Source organism: Bos taurus, chromosome 7, assembly GCF_002263795.3.
Source record: "Bos taurus isolate L1 Dominette 01449 registration number 42190680 breed Hereford chromosome 7, ARS-UCD2.0, whole genome shotgun sequence".
Taxonomy (NCBI): Eukaryota; Metazoa; Chordata; class Mammalia; order Artiodactyla; family Bovidae; genus Bos; species Bos taurus.
In genome coordinates, this window is record NC_037334.1 from 108179588 (window position 1) to 108200063 (window position 20476).

The window sequence follows — 20476 nt, forward strand, 5'->3', positions numbered from 1 at the left end:
TGAGGCCTAACTATCCATACTCTTTTTACCATGTGATGCTGTATCATTAGTAAAGTAGAAGTTGTTTATAAAAACATTCTAAGAATTGTCTTAGAAATTCATCACTGAAGAAATCTAGAAAGTAATCCATCCTGTCTTGGCTTAGTATGCAGTATATCCATACAGAAATAAGCCTTGGTGAGACAGAGTTACAAACGAGGCGTTATTATCTCGTTTTACACATTTTTGAGTACCACCATCTTACTGCAGTGGTCAGGTGGGGTACTCTAGGCTACATGCATACATACATATGCAAACATGTATGCACATGTGCTGCATATATGATTATTAGATAGATCACACGTTCAAAGAGGTTCTTTAAAGTGGCACAGTGAAAATGACAAAAGATTCTCCAGACAGGAATACTGGAGCGGGTTGCCATGCTCCCCGCCAAGGAAGCTTCCCAACCCGGGGATCAAACCTGCACCTCATACGCTCTTGCACTGGCAGGCGGTTCCTCACCACTGGCACCACCTGGGAAGCCTCTGTTGGCCTACGGTCTTGTCTATTAAGAATTGCTCCTTTGCAAATTAGTTTTTAAAGTGATGCAGTTTGTAAGGCAGCGGTGTTACAGAAGCATCTTATCAAGGTGAGCTCAGAGTTTTAAGTGTACTAAGTTTTATTTTGGAATCTAAAGACTTTTATGGCCTCTGTCAGGTGCCAGTGATGCAGTGTTATCCTTTTCTAAACATTAATTTTGAGCAAGTACTTGAAAAGCATAGTTCCAACCATTGGAGAGGAGCTAAGGAAGAAATGACTAAAATTAATAAAAAATTTCATATGTAGATGTCTTCATGGGTAGCTTATAAGCTACATGGAAGAGATTGTTTTTTACATTATTTACTCATTCATCCAAGAATGCTTATTGAAGTATTATGACATTCTAGACATCCTGTGGTGGTTGCTGAAATTAGCCTACTGACTAGAGGTGCAGTTCTCCTCACTGGTTTACAGGCTGGGCTGGGGGTTGAGGAGGAGTAGGTGAAAGTCTAAATTTAAACAGAGCAGGAGGCAGAGGAAAAGTGCTGAATGTGAGCTAATTTTGGAAAGAAGAAATATTAGGATTCCACAGAACACTGAGGTTATGTCATATGCTGCTTTAGTCAAATTCCAGGAAAGATTTCTTTGATTTGAAAGTTATTCCCAAAATGCTGTATGGTTTCAAAATTAGAAGGGTGCACTTCTTCTAAACTAGGCCAGTGTATCAATAAATGTATCTAACAGTATATGGGAATATTGGCCCAGGAAATAACTTGAACTAAATATTGATTTCAAGTCCATTTTAATAGACATTTTTTGCCTATTAAAGTTGAAAAATTAGTGGTTAATTTTGCTGTTTACTGTTGCATTTAGGTTTTTTTTTTTTTTTTAAGAAAATTAAGTCAAGCTTGATAGAAGCTATTTCAGTAATGTTCTTAGCAATAAGTTTGATATTCTCTTTGGAAGAACAGAAAAAAGTAAATAATCAGACACCATTAAGATTACTTTTGAAGCATATAGCTTATTGATTTCGTAAATAGTCCACCTAAATTTGTATAATGCTTGATTTATGAATAGGGGAAAGAGATTAGAAAAAGAACTTTCTAAGGAGAGTTAGGCTGGTGTTTGTTTTCTTGAGACTCTCATTAAAGAAAAAGCCATTTAATCTTCACCTCTAGAGTTGTTCTATTTAAGGAGGCTGGATCCCTGGTGAAGAGTATCAAAAACATCAGGAAATGACAATTAAAATGCTAATCCCTCTTGCAAAACTCTGGCTTAATGTCTGAGGTTCTAATAGAAAAAGTAGGAATGACTGTTTTTAGAGAACGTTCATTCAATATATTTTGACTAGGTTTTGTTTTACTTTGTTGACTAATGCAGTGCATTATAATGTGCGTTAGCAAGGAGAAGTGACCGAGCTTTAACCGTTAACGCCATGCTGTTAGTGCCTGTGGCCTAAGGCTGTCCTGTTTAGTCTGGTAGTCACTGGCCATATGTAGCTCCTGAGCTCTTGAGTTTTGACATGTGTGCTTCTAAAAGATGAAGTGTGAGTTTCACTCAATTTTATATGATTTAAATTTAAAAATTTCATTTCCAGTACTATGATTCAGTTATTGGAAAAATTTAAGTATAATATTTTTGGAACAACCTAGGTATGTTTTTTAACCATGAATTTGATGAAATCTAAATACAGATCAAATATTTCTGATGGAAATTTGCATCTAAATTGAGATGTTCCATAAATGTAAAATGCACAACATGTTTTAAAGAGTTAAGATGATGAAATGTAAAATATTTTCACCATAATTTTATAATAGTGCATGTTGATTTAATAATATTTTATACATAATGGAACTAAAGAAAAATGTATTACTTCAGTCACTTTCACCTTTTCATTGTTGTTACTTTTAAAAATGTGGCTACCAGTATATTTGAAATTTCTAAGTGGCTTGCATTACACTTCTTTTGGAACATGCTGGTTTGAGGAGTTTCTCTCAGATATCACTGAAATCCATTTGATGTATGAAAATGCAATCTGGCTCAGCAGCTAAATCTTATCAAACTCATAGCCTTTTTTTTTTCATGGTGTTACTCTATTTATCATGGTGTTAGTAATCTCAGTTTTTTAAGCAGTCACTGAATCTGGTAACTAATTCAATATAATTTACTTTTTTATTTAACTCATAATAATTATAATCTTTTATCTGGTATTAGAGACAAAAGGATTTCATAGAAAATTTTAGCAGGCAGATTGGTGAGAAATTATGACCGAGGAAAAAGTATGACTGAATATTGTTATGTGTTGAGTAATATACAGTGTGAAGCCCTTGAAGTACTTACACTGCATCTAAGAGAATTCATAGTGTCTGCTTTCTAATAGGATGTGTTCTTTTCATGTTTTCTTTTATCCTCCTCTTAAATGAGCAGAAAGTAAGGTTAAATGTGTAATGCTTTTTGTTCTTGAAGGTGTATCTAATAGGTGATAAATATGACTTTCATCGTGATCTTCTCTTGTTGTTGATTCTTCTAGGAGGTGATTTCCTCACGTTTCTGAGAAAGAGGAAGGACGATATAAAACTCAAACAATTAGTGAAATTTTCATTAGATGTTGCTTCTGGTATGGCCTATCTCGAGAGTAAAAACTGTATACACAGGTAAGGAGAATATTTTTAAGACATTTTCCAGTTCTGTTAATAGGATATTAGAAAACTGATGTATTTGCTATCATAAAGCAATGAATTTTCTTTCACAACATGTATTTCTTATTGGTTTTCATATTTTATGTGAAAGCATTCTTTGACATTTTATAGAAACACTTGTTGTCTGTCTTCCTGAGGTAACTCCTTATTAGACAATTATTTACTAATTAAAAATTTATTATAATCATGAATAGCATAGTGATAAGATGTGCCTCAAGCTAATCATATAAGCAGCTATAATCTTATAACTGAATAATATTGTTTCATGTGTTCTTCCCCCTTTTTAAAGAAATTACTTATAAAGTTATGGGAAATCTTAATAGTAAAATAATTCATGACTGTGTATGTGGCCAAGGGTAAAAAGATTTTAGCATACTAGTTATTTCAAAGGAGATTTTAGCAAACTTGCTCTAATTATATTAAGACCAGCAACTTGGTCTTACTGCCTTATAGACTGTGGTTTTAGTTGCTCATAGCTGAAAGTATTTTTTTTTTTTTTTTTTTTGCTAAATGTGAATAAAAATTAAGATCTCTTGTAGGATTCATGTCAGAGCCTAAATATGGCTGTGTATATACATGAAATAAGGTTTAGGATTTGATACAGTTTTTATCTGCTGGAAGCAGCACATGATACTGTTTAATGTGGGGAGGGTTCATTGTTAGATGAAACCATTATGTACTTTAAGCTGGTTGGTTATTGAGATACATTTTTTCCTCATGTGTTTCACTATGTAGCCTTTGACCTAATATTCTGGTGAGGTTGTACAATGTAGAGTTGCAGCAGAACAAAGTTATATTCACCTGAAATATACATTTATTTGATCTCAATGAACATTTTTTGCTTAATGCCCCCCCCCAGTTTTGCTTAATATTCAGTTTTATTCTGAAACTAAAATTATAGCTTATGTTTCAAATATGAGTCAACAATCACATGTGTTTTAAAATACATTTCAGTAGGGATATTCAGTTCAGTCACTCAGTCATGTCCCACTCTTTGCGACCCCATGGACTGCAGCACGCCAGACCTCATCCATCACCAACCAACTCCCGGAGTTTACTCAAATTCATGTCTATTGAGTCAGTGATGCCATCCAACCATCTCATAGGGATATTATATTTCTGGAAATTAAGACAATGAAAACTAAGTCACTACCATATTCCTGTTTTACTTTCTATCAATAGTGACTGTATTTACTTTCGATAAATGTAGATTGAATTACAATGTAATAGATATTTGAAAAGACTCTAAAAAATTGGTTTTGGACAGGAATTGTGTAATGACTTTGTTACTTTATGTTAAAAGTAACAGGAAAGGATTGCCCTTTACTTAGAGAAAACCTGTAATTTTGATTGTTCAGGTGTTAAAGTTACTTTGGGTATCAAATGCTCTACTGTAGTTTTTTATTCTGTCTCAGATTTTTTTAAAACTGGTAGACTATCAATGACTTTAAACCATAATAAATACCCATTCTTGAAACTATTGCATTGTCAGTTACCAATAACACTCTTTAATTGCTGGTGTGTTGTGGTTGAGGGAACTGCTGATTCAATTTCTTGCTGCTTTTTAGTGATGGCTTTTCTTGCAGATGGATGACTGTATTTTTTTAAGTGCTTCTATCATCAGAATTGAAACCATTCCAAGTTGCTGATGGCAGTTAACTTTTAAAAATTTATCCCACTTACAAAATCACAACATTATCTGCTATAATTTTTATTTTCTCCTTTTGCTTAAAAATGTTCATGCATTTACAAATTTTTGAAAGTCAGCCCACGCTTGAACACCTAGCTTAGAAGACTGTCCCTAGTCCTGTGCCACTTGCCTGTGAGGAAGGCTCCTGACTGCACGTCTTGAGCGGCGGTGCTGAGAGCAGGTTTGACAGGCCTCGGCGACTGGTCGCGGCTGTCTGCATGGCGCATCGAGAAGGATTCCAGGGCCAGTGACAGAGCCCGTGATTGATGGGTCACATCTGTGAGGGTGCTCACCAGCATTAACACAAAACCCCCAGATTTGTCACCTGTCACATAGAATGTCTTTGTCTTTAGTTTCATAAATACATTTTGGATATGATATTTTACTAGCTGTATTATAGCAACATGTAGTATTTTTCTGTACTCACTTTCACTGATAACCTTCTAAACTATCTACTGTTTTTTTCTCATTAATCATGATTACTGGATAAATTTTATGGTATCTCTAGCCAGTGGTCTTTTGTTTCTCTTCACACTTACGTAAATGATCTTTTGGATGAATTCAGTATTTTTTTGTTCATTTTAGTATCTCACCAATACATGACGCTATATTGAGAAAGTAACTCATTCTTTCTGCTGAATTTTTCATGGAAGTGACTTGTGCTATGGAACTGTGTTCCTCTATGTCTAATTCTGTGGTAGCGGTAGTAATTGCAGTGGAGTTTCAATTGATTTACATTTAATAGACATACTCAAGACATGCATTTTGTTCTAAGAAATAATATATATATATATTTATGTAGTATAAATATAGCATAAATATATAAAAATAACATATATAGTATATACTACAGTGAAGAGTATTTTTCCTCATTGGAGAAATTTTAGTGAGGTATTTCAAAATTCAATTAAAATTTCTAAAGTGTAATTGAAAGTTTCCTTTCGGTTTTTGAAGAAATGAAGAAAGACACCAAGCTCCAATCTTGACATCCCAAAAAATATATAATACATGTCCATGAATTCTAAAGTGTTTGTCCTACAAATCAAAGCAAAATATTAAATATGCTTTAAATTTTATATGAAGTTATAAATTTATAACTGTTCACTGATTAGAGGTCACTGGAATTCAGAACCTCAAAATATTTTTAATTGTGTTTCCCCAAAAAAGTATCTTCACTTTGGTGGGGGATGCATTTCTTTACTTTAGCTTTGTTTTGTTTTGATTACCATGAGAAAAGCAGAGCAGTGTTTCATTATAGATAAAAACGTGTGACCTATAAACTGGAAACAAGTAATTGCATAAAGAAATGGCCTGCTTTTGGAAAATGTTCTTGTAATTTCCATTTCACTTCCAGAAGCGCTCTCTTGATACACTAAGTTTCTAATTGAAACCATTTCTGCTTAGAGTGTTGGATATTTTGTGTTTCAGTTTATGTGAAATCAACCCCATTTACTTTATAATTATTCAGTAAGCCAATGTGAATTTTTTCTTTCTCCTTTTTCATATAAATGTTTGAAGTACACTGACAAACTTTGAGAGGGGATGTTACTTACAATGGCATTAGATTGCTAGGTATCACCCTAAAAAGTATTAAACCTGAGTATTCTGAATGTTAAGTGGGTTGAGGGTTGACTTTATAGTAGATTTAAATGGTAATGGCATTTATGGTTTTATTGCTGAGTTCTACTGCAAGATTTATTTTTATTTGGGTTTATTTTTAAGAACTGGTTTTGAGCTGTGTTCTTTGTCAATGAAAAGTAAAGGAGGATAAACTCTTGAATGCCATGTATTTGAGTAAAAGACCATACTCTGTTGGAAGTGTTGGAAGCATTTCTTAATTTCCTGTATGTCATTGTATTGTATGTCATTGTCAACGCCAGAAAAGGTGTTTTGGGAGACTACTGTAGAATGTGATTTCTTTTTCTATTTTAAGTCTTAACACTTATTCCTCTTCATTTTCGATTACTCTACCACAATGATGCTTTTTTGTTATGAAGTAAGATTAACAACTCTACAAATTAAAGTATATAAGACAAAAATATTTTATTGTTTAGTAAAGGTTTTGCTTGTCCATTGAGAACAGTGATGTTTCCGGTACTTCATAAACATGGACAGTAGCCTATTCTGTACCAGGGTGATAACAACATGAGAATTATGGTCCCTGCCTTCAGATGGATGTAACAGAAAATAGTGCAAAGAGGTACTCAGTTTAGTGACAACATGTACAAAGCACCATAGGAATAATATCAAGAAGGTCTAATATGATGTGTCGTTGTGGGAGCTGTGGTGGGGAGCAAGTGGAAAGTTTTGTGGGGGTTATTGTTGAGTGATACTTGATGGATGGGTTTATCACTGGATACAAGGGGAAAGAATGTTCTCGCTGAAGGAAAGTTGAAAACAAAGTTTTGTATTTCATGAGAAGGCGTGATTTAATCCTGAAGTACAGAGAGTTCAATACTATCAAAATGGGACGTCCAGGGAGCATTGTGCTGGGCCAGATAAACAGGGCCTTTCTTACCCAGGGCCATGTGATGCCATTTAATTTGGCTAAACCTGGGAATGTCTAGCCCTGTGTTCAGATAATTTTAAGATGGTTAAAAGTCTACGGTTTTTAACTGAAAAAGGAAAGTAATTTCAAAAGAACTTACAAAACCTTGAAAAACATATAATCTTGTGAAAAGGTGTGGGTATGAGACCAATTTTATTTTTAAGTTTCAATGGAAAAACAAAATAAGGAAAGCTAAGATTGCTAGAAAGGAACATATTACATTTCTCTTGTATGTTCTAGAAGGAGATTATTTCATCTAATGATTTCTGATAGGGTAGCCATGTATACTTTTTAAGATAAATGTAAGATGTCACTTATTTTTGGGTTTTGTGATTTCATGTTTTATGAAGATTTGGTATGATAGTGATCATTTATGTTTTTCCCTTTCTTGAGAGTTTTTCTTTATTTTTTAAAAATGCGACTGAATACCTAAAATCTGAGTTTTTTCTAAGGTTTTAAGGTACTGGAAAAGCATTCTTGTGTATAATTCATCTTCATATTTTCTTTAATCTCTTCTATGTCTCATGATCTGCCATATATTTAATAGGAACAATCTTAAGATCACTTTTCAGATTAAGTAATTGAGGCTCAGAAAGATGAAGCAAATGTGTGACCGCATCCTGACACATTGCTATTCCAGTGTTCTGCTCAATCAGCTATTCACGATCCTAACAACTGACGTTTACTGATTACTGAATACTAGGTATTATGCTAATCAGGTGCTTTAGATGCAATATATAGAACATAAACTTCAGGAGGGCAGTAATTTTCAGTTATATTATTTGCTCTTGGATTCCAAAAGGCTAGAACAGTGCTTGGCACTTAAAGGAGAATGAGGGAGTCCTCAAGGCAACAGTAGGTACTGTGTTGGGCCCGTTGTAACATGAGGAGAATTATGGTTGGGAAGGTTGAGTATCTTGCCTAAGATCATATGAGAAGAACATGGTGGATCCAGGATGTGGACCCTGGGAATCGGGTTTGAGAGCCCCAACTCTGAATCTACCCTAGACTCACCTGCTCTGCACAAGCCATGCGTCTTCTGACCAATCAGGAAATTCAGGGCAGAAGGTGGTGTTTGGTGTGATGGCTCAGCTTATGATCAACATCTGGTTTCTTTATGATCACAAGTAAAAACAGAAGAGGATGCTGAAGCCTGTGAAACGTAATTTTAGAAAGAGATAACAAGATTTTTCTGTTGTTTTTTTAATGAACAGTTGCTGAAATGCAGCAGTATTTTGTTATTGCTTCTCCATTTAATTAGAGCTTGAAAATTTGTTTTTTTCATTTTTATACACTATTGTTTAGATACCCCCTTCTGCTTTATCTGTTAATTAAAAACACAAGATTAGCATAGAAATGTGATCATCTCAGTTGACTAAGCATTTATGACTGATTTTCTTGTTCTAACATCTGATTACAATTTTGAATATATTAAGCTGTACTTTTATTTTTAGCTTCTAAAACCATTTTGCTACAGTACAAAAAGGAATGCTCAGTAATTTTAAATGTCTCAAAAATATATAGTCCTCTCTACTTTAACCTTTTTTTTTAATCTAGTGTGGCTTGGTATTCACAAGAACACCTTTCTAAAAATTACTTATCCTGCTACTTTATTCAGTGTCAGAATTTCCTATTGCTAGTTTCATTCATTTTCATTAAGGGATTTTTTTACCTTAAGTCACATGTATGTTTCCAGGAATGAAAAAGACCTTCTATTATACTGGAATCAATTAACAAATTGGCTTGAGTTAATGTACTCATGGATACTCAAGAGTATCCATCTGCCTTCTGGAAAAACAGAAATGGGGGATTTGAGATAGCAGGTCACAGGAAAAATGAGTTTTGATTTATGGTTACTAGTAGGAAAGATGTACCATATGTAGGATACTATTCAGGAATTCTGCTCAATCCAATAAACAGAATAAAAGTCCTCGAGAGGAAGCAGAGGAGTACGTGAGTGGTTTCCTGGTTTAGTGAGGGCTAGTCTTGTCTTGTGTTACATAGAAATGGTAGAAGGAAATTGGCCTATACCTCATTCTCTGTTATTTCTGATTTTTATTCACTTAATTGCATTAAGTACATTCCTGGTTCAGAATGTCTAAAGTGATCTTTTACTTTCAGTTCAGTCGCTCAGTCGTGTCCGACTCTTTGTGACCCCATGGACTGCAGCACACCAGGCCTCCCTGTCCATCACCAACTCCTGGAGTTCACTCAGACTCGTGTCCATTGAGTCAGTGATGCCATCCATCCATCTCGTCCTCTGTCATCCCCTTCTCCTCCTGCCTTCATCTTTCCCAGCATCAGGGTCCTTTACTTTAAACAAATGCAAATAGGTGGGTCACCATTTTCTCTTATGGCCTTTCTGATTATGAAGAACAGAAACTGCTGAAGCTAAACAATAGGAAGTGTATTTGAAGAAAATAGTTATCCCATGAAACGGAAACGACAGGAATTCAGCCAGCTCTGGGCGTCACTGCAGTTAGGACCTGGGAAGCGGTCAGGAGCCGGAGCACATTCTCTCTCTGCTACTCTCTCTGTTCACTCGGTCTTCCGGTGTTTGCCCTTGCTGTGTTGCTGCTTCATTTCCCTCTTGCTCTGAAGACTATGTTCCTCTGTCCTATCTTCAGAGGTCGTTCTGGTGACATCCAGGTTACCACCTTCCAAGCCCCACATCTGTGGATACTGAATTAGTCTTTGAGGTCTGGTTTCAGATTCTTGGCAGTAAGAATTGACTGACCCAGCTTATGTTAAGTGTTTGTGCTGTGCTTAGTCGCTCAGTCGTGTCCGACTCTTCCCGACCCCATGGACTGTAGCCCACCAGGCTCCTATGTCCATGGGGATTCTCCAGGCAAGGACACTGGAGTGGGTTGCCATGCCCTCCTCCAGGGGATCTCTCCCACCCAGGGATCAAACCCAGGTCTCCCACATTGCAGGTGGATTCATTACCACCTGAGCCACCAGGGAAGCCTATATTTAGTGTTTATCCTGTTTTTAATCAATAACATGGCTAGACAGAGAAAAGTAGGCAGGATGATGTTTACATAGATTTACAGGAGCTGATTACTGTGTTGTTCTCTGTCCATGGAATTTTCCAGGCAAGAATTCTGGAGTGGGTAGCTGTTTCCTTCTCCTGGGGATCTTCCCAGCCCAGAAAGTGAACCTGGTTCTCCCACATTGCAGGCAGATTCTTTACCGTCTGAGCCACTTAGGATGGTATAATACTCAGAGGATGGAGCTTGGACTAAGCAGGCTTCCAAAAAGAATGGCTGCCATGCATTCATTGAGTGCTTCCTATTTGGCAAGTACATTCATTATCTTATTTAGTCCTCATACTTCTATGGCCATTTATCTCTACTTTAGAGTAGAAAAAATTGAGGCATCAAAGTATAATAAGTATGTTGTCCAATGTCGTACACCTGATGAGTGGAAGGTCTGAGTCTGGATCAAGTAGGTGACAAAGCCTGGGAAACTAAGCAGAACACTTCAGCCCCGTGCTAGCTGTGATTTCCTGTTTCTTCCCTGTTGTGAATATGATCAGCCATGCGGGCACCTCTCACAAGGAAACCATTTAATAAACGGGATTTAGAGAAAGCCTCGCTATAGGGATGAGAGACTCCTTTATAAGTCTTCGCTCCGTCTTTTCCTGGAATGGTTCATCCCCACACGTTCCATGGTGCAGGGCTGGTGGGTTCACTCCTTCCTGCAGAAGGTCCATGCAGTCTCCTTGAATCCTAGCTCACAATACATCCATACAACAGACAGGAGATTAAGCCCAGAACTATGCAATTGGGTTCATGATTACCCCAGGAATTTGGGTAACCATTGGTCGAATTAATGTTCCGAAGTAAAACCTTGTTTACACTACAGCAGCTAGCTTTTCCTAAAATTATTCTGGTCAAGTAGAAATTCTGGCCTTTGAGGAGTCCATTAGAACACAGACGACATAGAAACAAGCTTAACCTTCTTGCTCGCTTTTTTGTTCTTGTTGTTTTCGGGGGTATTTTGGCTTTGTTTCCTGTTCTCTGGCCTCCAAGAAAGGATCAGAGCAATCAACATATGGAACTGGAGAACTCAAGCCTGAGCCACTCACTGGGCATGACTCACCTCACTGAGAATTACTAGGGACTTTATCCAGTATACTTCCCTGGTGGCTTAGATGGTGAAGCGTCTGCCTACAGTGTGGGAGACCCGGGTTCAATCCCTGGGTTGGGAAAATCTCCTGGAGAAGGAAATGGCAACCCACTCACAAGTATTCTTGCCTGGAAAATCCCATGGATGGAGAAGCCTGGTGGGCTATAGTCCAAAGGGTGGCAAAGAGTCAGACACAACTGAACCATTTCCCTTTCACTTTGTCCAATTATTATCCTTAATTTTTTTAATTTGGTAAAATATAGAAGCACAATGAGAGGCCCTTTTCACTCCAAGATTTCCTCTTTAAGTGTCACTGTGCCAGTCTGATTGTCTCCTGCATTGCCAACTAGTCTGCAAGCTTTCAGAGCCATTTAAAGCTTCAGCACAGTGGTTAAGACCACAGGTTTGGTGCTGGAATGCTCAGAATTTGAATCCTGGCTCTATGGCACATCAGCTGTGCGACTTTGGAGCTCTATCCTGCCCCACCCTCGCATTCCCTGTAACCTTTACCCTGCTTTATTTTTCATCAGTTCTTATATGACCTGACATTTGTCTGTGTCTACATATGCACCTACAGGTATATAAATATATGAGGAAGTATCACAGTGGTGCTATAGGTGTATGTGTCTGTGCATGCTCAGTCTCTCAGTCATGTCCAACTCTTTGTGATCCCATGTAGCCTGCCAGGCTCCCCTGTCCACGCAATTTCCCAGGCAGGAATACTGGAGTGGGTGGCCATTTCCTTCTCCAGGGGATCTTCAGGACCCAGGGATCCAACCCATGTCTCCTGAGTCTCCTGCATTGGCAAGTGGATTCTTTACCACTGAGCCACAGGGAAGCCCACATAGACATATATGAATCAAGTGAATACGGGTTTATTTTTATTTTCTACCTCAACTAGAGTGTAAGCTCCATGAGGATAGAGACTGTTGCCTTGTTCATTCCTTGATCCAGAGAATAGTTACCAGCATCTAGTTTTGGTGTTCAGTAAAAGTTTGTTGAATGGATGACGATTAAAGTTACTGTACTTCTGTCTCTTCTGATATAAAATGAAGACAATAATATTCTACATGACATACTGAGTAGTGTTAGGGCAAGCCTACTTGAGTAGGAAAGGGGTCTCTCTAGGACCTCCAATAAGAAACATCCCCCCAGACTTTCCAGAGGTCACAACTTAGCAGAAAGAGACCACCACATCTATACCATTGGATGGACATACTGATCAGACTCGGTTGTCTATTTAGCCAAGGGTACAGAAACTTTGGAAAAGGGTGGCCATGTAAAGCAAAGCAAATGCAGAATATCTCAGTTCACCTCACCGTGGTTTCCAGAGTCTCTAATGATGACACAGCCTGCACAGGATAGGGCCTTACTGAATCTGAGCAGCTCATCTTGCTAATGCCGTGGTGTGGAGCTTATGACACCATTCACGGAGTACTTATACATCTGTGTGATTTTGCTTAATGTGATGTTTTAAACATTGGGCTCCATTGGTTCTTCTTCTTGTAACAGGCTACATCCTCACCCTGAGGAAAAAACGAAATGAAAGCCTGGGTATCTCCAGTCAGGTGCCTCTGTCTCCAGCCCTTTTCTCCACAATTTGCTGCCTTGCTCTCATTACCTGTTAGCTATGTGTTTCCAACCTGGATGTGTTTGTGCCAGACACTTGTCTAGATGCTATGGCTAGTGCAGTATAGCCGAGGATGATAATTTTCCCTCTCCCCTCCTAGATTCTTGACTGAGAGCTCCCTGTAATGGAAGACACATTAACAGGAGAATAACTGAAGTTTAATAACAAGTCCACCTCCTGTATGTGTGGGAGATACACAGGAAAACTGAGTAACTCCCCCAAATAGCCCAAGCCACCACCTTAAATACCATCACCAGCTAAAGACAAAAGGAAGATATTGGAATGAAGGGAGACCAGTTACGTAAAGTAACCAGGGAAAGCACAGTCAACAAGGGTAAGGCAGCTATGCAGACTTTTTAAAATCCGTCTTCTCCATTGGTAAGAGTTTTCAGAGATTTAGTTCTTCCTTTCTTCCTGGTACAGACAGGGAGAAGTGAAGTGAAGTGAACTTTCCTTGGTCGTGTCCGACTCTTTGCAACCCCGTGAACTATACAGTCCATGGAATTCTCCAGGCCAGAATACTGCAGTGGGTAGCTGTTCCCTTCTGCAGGGGATCTTCCCAACCCAGGGATCAAACCCAGGTCTCCCACATTGCAGGCAGATTCTTTGTCAGGTGAGCCACCAGGAAAACTGAGAGGAACCCTTACAAATGGAAATTTCCTTCTAAATGTAAATGCCTCTTACAAAATGGTAACTACGTAGTTTTCAGAGCTTCTTCTGTGTCTGCTCAAATAATCAGCTCAAAATAATCTTACAGTGTAAAAGGCATATTTTGGGGTGGCAAATTTTGCTCCCTTCAGTGGTGAATAAACAAAACGCTCCGTTTATGGAGCTCACAAAAGTGAGGGGAAGCAGGTAATAAACGCATTTGAAAAAGAATAAGCAAGTGAATACACAATATTCCACAAGCTGATAAATGTTATAGGGAGTCATAAAATAGGATAAAAGGGAATGGGAAGGTGGGGCAGGCACTGTTTCACAGTCTGTAAGAGAAGACCCAGAAGAGAGAGAGGGGTGAGCCCTGTGAATATCAGTGAGGAGAACTTCCCTAGCTGTGGGTGAAGCAGGTACAAACGGCCCTGAGACAGGCGTGCACAGGTGCGTCCAAAGAAGTCCAACGAGGGAGACAGGAAGTGAGGTGAGAGGGCCCTGCAGCCCCATCAGGCAGCTCTTGTAAATCACTGAAACGCTTTGCCTTTAGTCTGCATGAGATGGGGGCCGTTGAGGACTGACTTGGTCTGTCTCAGGTTTTGGAAGGATTAGTTAGAATTCTGTTTCAGAAATAAACTCTCGGGGAACAAGTGCAGAAACGAGAAGACACATGAGAGAGCTGTTGCAGTAATGGAAATTAGAGACACTGGGGAAGGTAGTGGTGGAGAGCAAGAGGCGTGGCCCCTTCTGGGGGAATGGTGAAGGCAGAGCCGGCAGGATCTGCTACTTGTTGTATTAGACATCGGCTTCCCTGGTAGCTCAGCTGGGAAAGAACTTGTCTGCGATGCAGGAGACCCAGTTCAGTTCCTAGGTTGGGAAGATCCCCTGAATAGGGGATAGGCTACCCACTCCAGTTTGCTTGGCCTTTCCTGGTGGTTCAGACAGTAAAGAGTCTGCCTGCAAAGTGGGAGACCTGGGTTCGATCCCTGGGTGGGGGAGATCCCCTGGAGGAGGGCATGGTAACCCACTCCAGTATTCTTGCCGGGAGAATCCCGTGGACAGAGGAGCTGTCATGTGACACTCCATGGGGTCACAAAGAGTCGGACACGACTAAGCACACAGCATATATTAGACATTACATGTAAGTGAAACAGAGTGACAGATGACTTCATGTTTTTACAGACATCAAACGGTGATCCACCTGTATTATCTTCCTCATAAATTCAGGTGCCTGTAAGACACTCTCCAATGCTTTATTTCCTGTAATTCCAGAAATTCAAATATGAATCTTTCAAACTATAATGAGCCAAATAAACACACAGTTTGTAGTTTTTCTCTACTGGGAGCTTCCTAAATACTGAGAGCTGTGCCAGTGACGGAGCCGAGGATGCAGAGCGCCACTCCTGGCATCCTCACTTTCCCACACTGACTTTATATTTCTTCTGATGAAAGAAAATAGAGGAATGTAGCCTCAAGAGCTCATCTGCAGTTTTTCCATTTAATTGGATGTATGTTTTCCAAATAAGATGCAGATCTTTAAGAAGGGTATCCTACGTCAGATAGTATCCTATGTCACAGACCCACTGATTTGGAGATAATTAAAATTAAATGTATGCAAACTTTATACAGGGTTACATTTTCACCCAGGTTTCTGATTTTATGACTTGTAAATGAAAATAATTGTTATTTACCGAACCTAATAACTAGGTAATGTTGCTCATTAATGATGACAGTGGTTTGTGTCTGATTCTTGGAGGTCTGTTGTCATCTGTAGAACTGCAGTGACATGGGGCAAAGGTGTCATTCACTTGCTATTTCTTTAGTAAACAGAGGTCATTCCTTCTAATGCAAGGTTGTGACTTCTATTGGAATTAATATTACGTTTTCATGAAATAGCTTAGAGACAGTAGTATCTATTTGTGGCCTATGGACAGAGAAGCCCGGCAGGCTACAGTCCATAGGGTCACAAAGAATTGGACATGACTGAAGTGACTTAGATGCTTTTGAACTGTGGTGTTGGAGAAGACAATCTTGAGACTCCTTTGGACTGCAAGGAGATCCAACCAGTCCATTCTAAAGGAGATCAGTCCTGGGTGTTCTTTGGAAGGAATAATGCTAAAGCTGAAACTCCAGTACTTTGGCCACCTCATGCGAAGAGTTGACTCATTGGAAAAGACTCTGATGCTGGGAGGGATTGGGGACAGGAGGAGAAGGGAACGACAGAAGATGAGATGGCTGGATGGCATCACCGACTCGATGGATGTCAGTGTGAGTGAACTCCAGGAGTTGGTGATGGACAGGGAGGCCTGGCATGCTGCAATTCATGGGGTCGCAAAGTTGGACACGACTGAGCGACTGAACTGAACTGAACTGAACTGAAGTGACTTAACAGACACACTCATACACTTACTTATACTTTATGTGAATAGATATTCTTATTACTATAGAAAAGAAACATGTGCCTATTCTGTGTTCTCAAACTGACTCTTTAATACTGGACATTTTTTATTGCATAGTTTGATTTCCTTTTTTTGTAGGGAAGGAAATAGTGCAAATTTTCTGTGCACATTTTTCACAGGGTGCTTTTCAAATGGTAGAAGTGTGATAAATATCTGCTGTATGAATGAATGAATATATGGATAAATTAATGAATAAATGAAATAGGCCTCTAATCAACTGTACAAAGTACTGATCAAATGCCATTAGATGACTAAGGATTTTCTGGGAAAATAATCCTGAATTGTTTCACCCTTAAATGTTAATCTTCTATTTTTATTTTCCACTGATTGATTTCTTTAAATGGCATAAATGAAGAAGTAATTATTGTGATACGAACCAGTATGTGTCATGCAAACAGACCAAAATTCCTTTTCTGCTGTGAAGTCAGAATGAAGGTTTTAGGATGCTGAGAGCGTTTTCTTGAATTGTGTGAATGTGACTGTCTCAGAAATTTAGTGAGACGGTGTCAGTGCTCTTTTCTGGATATTGTCATCCTCCAAGAGGCACAGAAGGTGACTACTATCCTGTTTCAATCCATTTTCCTCTTAACAGTAATTATTTGTTATATTGATTCTGTCCTGTTGCAGACAATGATCAGGACTTAAGAAAGCAGCAGTAGTTTATAACATGCTGGAAAGTATTAATTTTTAACAATGTGCTTCAGAATAATAGGGCAGCAAACATCAGATGTGCTGTTATGTGTGAGGGTCGTCAGGCCTGTGTTCCTTTCAGCCTCTCTCCCTTAGGCGCTCTCTGCCCATTCACTGTGTAAATCACTGGAGAATGGGAACGGGGCAGCCAGAATAGTGCTGAGCAGGTAGTTCCTTGCCGTTTAAGCCTGTTTATAATGAGTAACTTTAATTCTCAGGTAGCAGTATTTCTCCCTTCATCCTTAAAATTCCCATTATGCTGCTTTAAAATTAGGAGTCTGTTTACACATAAAGTAATGACGGAATAAATTGAAATAATTATGTCTGCTATTTGAGATGTTTTAAAACCCAAGGCAGGACATAAACATATGGCATGATACACAAAGAATCTGTAAACCTCTTTGTAACCAAATGAAAGCATAATTGGTATGTAATTTAAAATTTTATTTTTTATTATGTTGTGTCATATTATAAATATTTAAGACTGTTTTTTCAAATATATATTATCTAAAGGAAAGAAAATTATAATTTTCATATCCTATTTATACTTAAATGTGTGTCCTAGTAGAAACAATTATTGGGGTTCCTATATTTTTGCTTTATGATATCATGTAAACATGCCTGGTGAAATTCCTCAATTTATTCATAATTTCTAAAGCCTCTCTATATCCACACACTAAATTAATCAAAAACCCTGTATTGAATACCTTCTTTGTATAAGTTTTCTGTTTAATCATGCTCCCTACTCTGAAGGAAAATGAGAAAATTAAAGATAGTTGATAATTTGAAAAAGTGCATTGGGGGAAGGGAGTGGACAAGACACAATAATAGGATTTCTAAAGACCTTTTGTAGTAGGATTTAGAAAATAGCATATAGAGGTCTAAATTGCAAGAGCCACCCAATAAATATTGGGGTAAATTATTGAATTTCTTTTATGTGACCAGGTGTATTAAAAATTAGCTTAATTCCAAAGAGATTTGCAAACTGAATTTTGACCATATTTAGCAGAACTTAGAAATGTTTCACTCCCCCCTACCCAAATTAATTGAAGAATACTTTATCCACTTACTTTGTAAGTATCTGGGTATTGAAAAGCAGGCATGGGGCAAGTGTTCCACAATGTTAGTTCAACTGAAGTCATCACATGTTTACTTAAGTACTTTCTATGTGTAAGCACATTGTTGGTGTTTGGAATACATAAGTTGAGCCAATCAGATAGGGTCTTTGTCCTCCAGGAGCTTAAAATCTAATGAATGAGTAGATAGTCATGTAACAATGCAGATAGTCATGTAAGAATGCATTAACAGATAGTCATGTAAGAATGCATTTTAAAGTGGGATATGATCCTATCCTGGGGCCAAGGAAGGCATCTTGGAAGAAATGACGTTTGGCCTGAAAGGTGAATAACTAAAGGAAGATGGGGAGAAGAGAAGAAATAGGCAACTGGGGGAGAGTGGCTTGGAGGCTGGAAGCAAAAAGGCCTTTCGGGGCAGTGAGAGGCAGCCAGACTGTGAGTAGGTGAAACTCCAGGTTGAGATAAGACTGGAGCGGTGGCAGGGGCTGACCCTGGGAGGCGGCTCCTCACAGGGAGGCTTGTGCAGAGTCTGAGAGCAGGGGAAGCCACCGTGGGGTGTTCAGTGGGAGGGACCCCACGCATGTTCCACGCAGGGTGCTCTGGCTGTGGTGTGGAGAGTCAGTGGAGGGAAGGGACGCTTTCAAGGAAGCCAGCATCAGGGTGTCTTCCATGTTTCTTGCTTGTCCGGGTGGATGACAGGTCTCTCTTCTCAAAATCCTGGAAGATGAGCAGGGTTTTTTGGTTTGCTTGGTTGGGGGTTTGGGGGAGGAGGGAAGGGCCGGGATTGTGGATGACAAAGGGAGTTTATTTTGAGGAATGTGTGTGCCTGTGAGGTATTTGTGAAGCCGCTGAAAAGGCAGGTGAGTGTTTAAAAGTAGAACTGAAGAGAAAGGTCTGATGTGGAGCTAACAATGCGGAAATGATGAAAGCAAAATGAATGAATTAAATGGATATGAGAATCAGTGAAACTTTGAGTTACTCATGAATGAGTGAAAGAAATATTTGCGTATAAGAATATATCTGACTTTTTAAACTATATATTTGTAATATATATATATAAGCTATCAGGTCATTTTGCCTGTAGGTTTTTTAAGTTCAGTGATAATTTTATTTATTTTGGCCATGTGCGGTCCTTGTTGCTGTGCAGGGGCTGTCTGGTTGCAGTGAGTGGGCCCCCCTCCGATGCCGTGGCGGCCTCTCATACTGTGGGCCGCGGGCTCTGGGCTGCGCTAGCAGTGGCGAATGTGCTCAGCTGCTCCACAGCACGTGGAAGCTTCCCCGATCAGGGATCAAAGCCACGTCCCCCGGGGGGACGTGGATTGGCAGGAGGATTCTTATCCATTGTACCGACAGGAAAGTCCCCCTAGCTTTTTTATTATTAAATGAGGAGGCAATTTCAATATTACTTTTGACTTTTGATGGTAGTATCCAATGTTTGTCATTTCTAGTACTATTAATCTAGTTTGACAATAAAAATAACTCTAGAATAATGTTTCTTTTAGCTTATTTGCTTACTTAAAGATTCACTTTGAGAGTTAAGTGTTTCCTTTAAAAATCTTAATATGCATTTATTTCATCTTGGATAACTTCATAGTACCACAAATAACAGTGACAACTGGAAAATGTGAAGTGGGAAACATAGTTTCATTGTGTTCAGAAATGTCCCTAATGCTATACAAACGAACTATCAGTCAAAAGATTTTTATAAAAGCACCGTTCATAGAAAGAAACCTATTTCCTTTGGAGAGTTTTTTCCTCTGGGAAGAAAACCAGGAGCATAACTGACTTTGCTTCTTGGGAGTCCAGCTATCTGGCCAGTAGAGCTCGCTGTAAAGTTTGAAATAATGCAACAGTGAGCAATGTGAACACAGATTACAGCTTTGTGAAAGTGAAAGTCGGTCAGTCGTGTCCGACTCTTTGTGACCCCATGGACTCTACAGTCCATGGGATTCTCCAGGCCAGAATACTGGAGTGGGCAGCCTTTCCCTTCTCCAGGGGATCTTCCCAACTCAGGGATCGAACCCAGGTCTCCCGCATTGCAGGCAGATTCTTTACCAGCTGAGCCACCAGGGAAGCTTTGTACTATTCTTAAATGACTGGGACTTAACAATGGCAACACAGAAACTGTCTCTTGTTATTTTCACATCTGAAGGCATGTATATTGGTTTACCTAAAATAAAGACATTTCCCTAGTTTTTCTATGACTAAAAAAAATAATAATAAATTTAAAGAGAAATTATCTTCTGAAAAAGGTGTATTATATCTAGATTTCCTCCCTCTGTTAAGGGAGGGTTAATACCTACTTCACAGTCAGCACCATAAGGTTAAATTAAGAGATAAGAAAGCCTTTGAGTAAACTAAGTGACAATTCAAATGATACATA

At 38.7% G+C, this 20476-nt stretch overlaps 1 protein-coding gene across 4 annotated transcripts in view; it reads left to right on the forward strand.

The window, feature by feature from the left end:
- The window catches only part of FER (FER tyrosine kinase), a 457173-nt gene that overhangs the window by 352374 nt on the left and 84323 nt on the right, over window positions 1-20476 (forward strand). For all 4 annotated transcript variants that reach the window (XM_024994406.2, XM_024994405.2, NM_001191336.3 and 1 more), the window contains one exon: window positions 3050-3173. In XM_024994406.2, the coding sequence (XP_024850174.1) occupies window positions 3050-3173 (124 nt within the window). The remainder of the gene's footprint in view (window positions 1-3049; window positions 3174-20476) is intronic.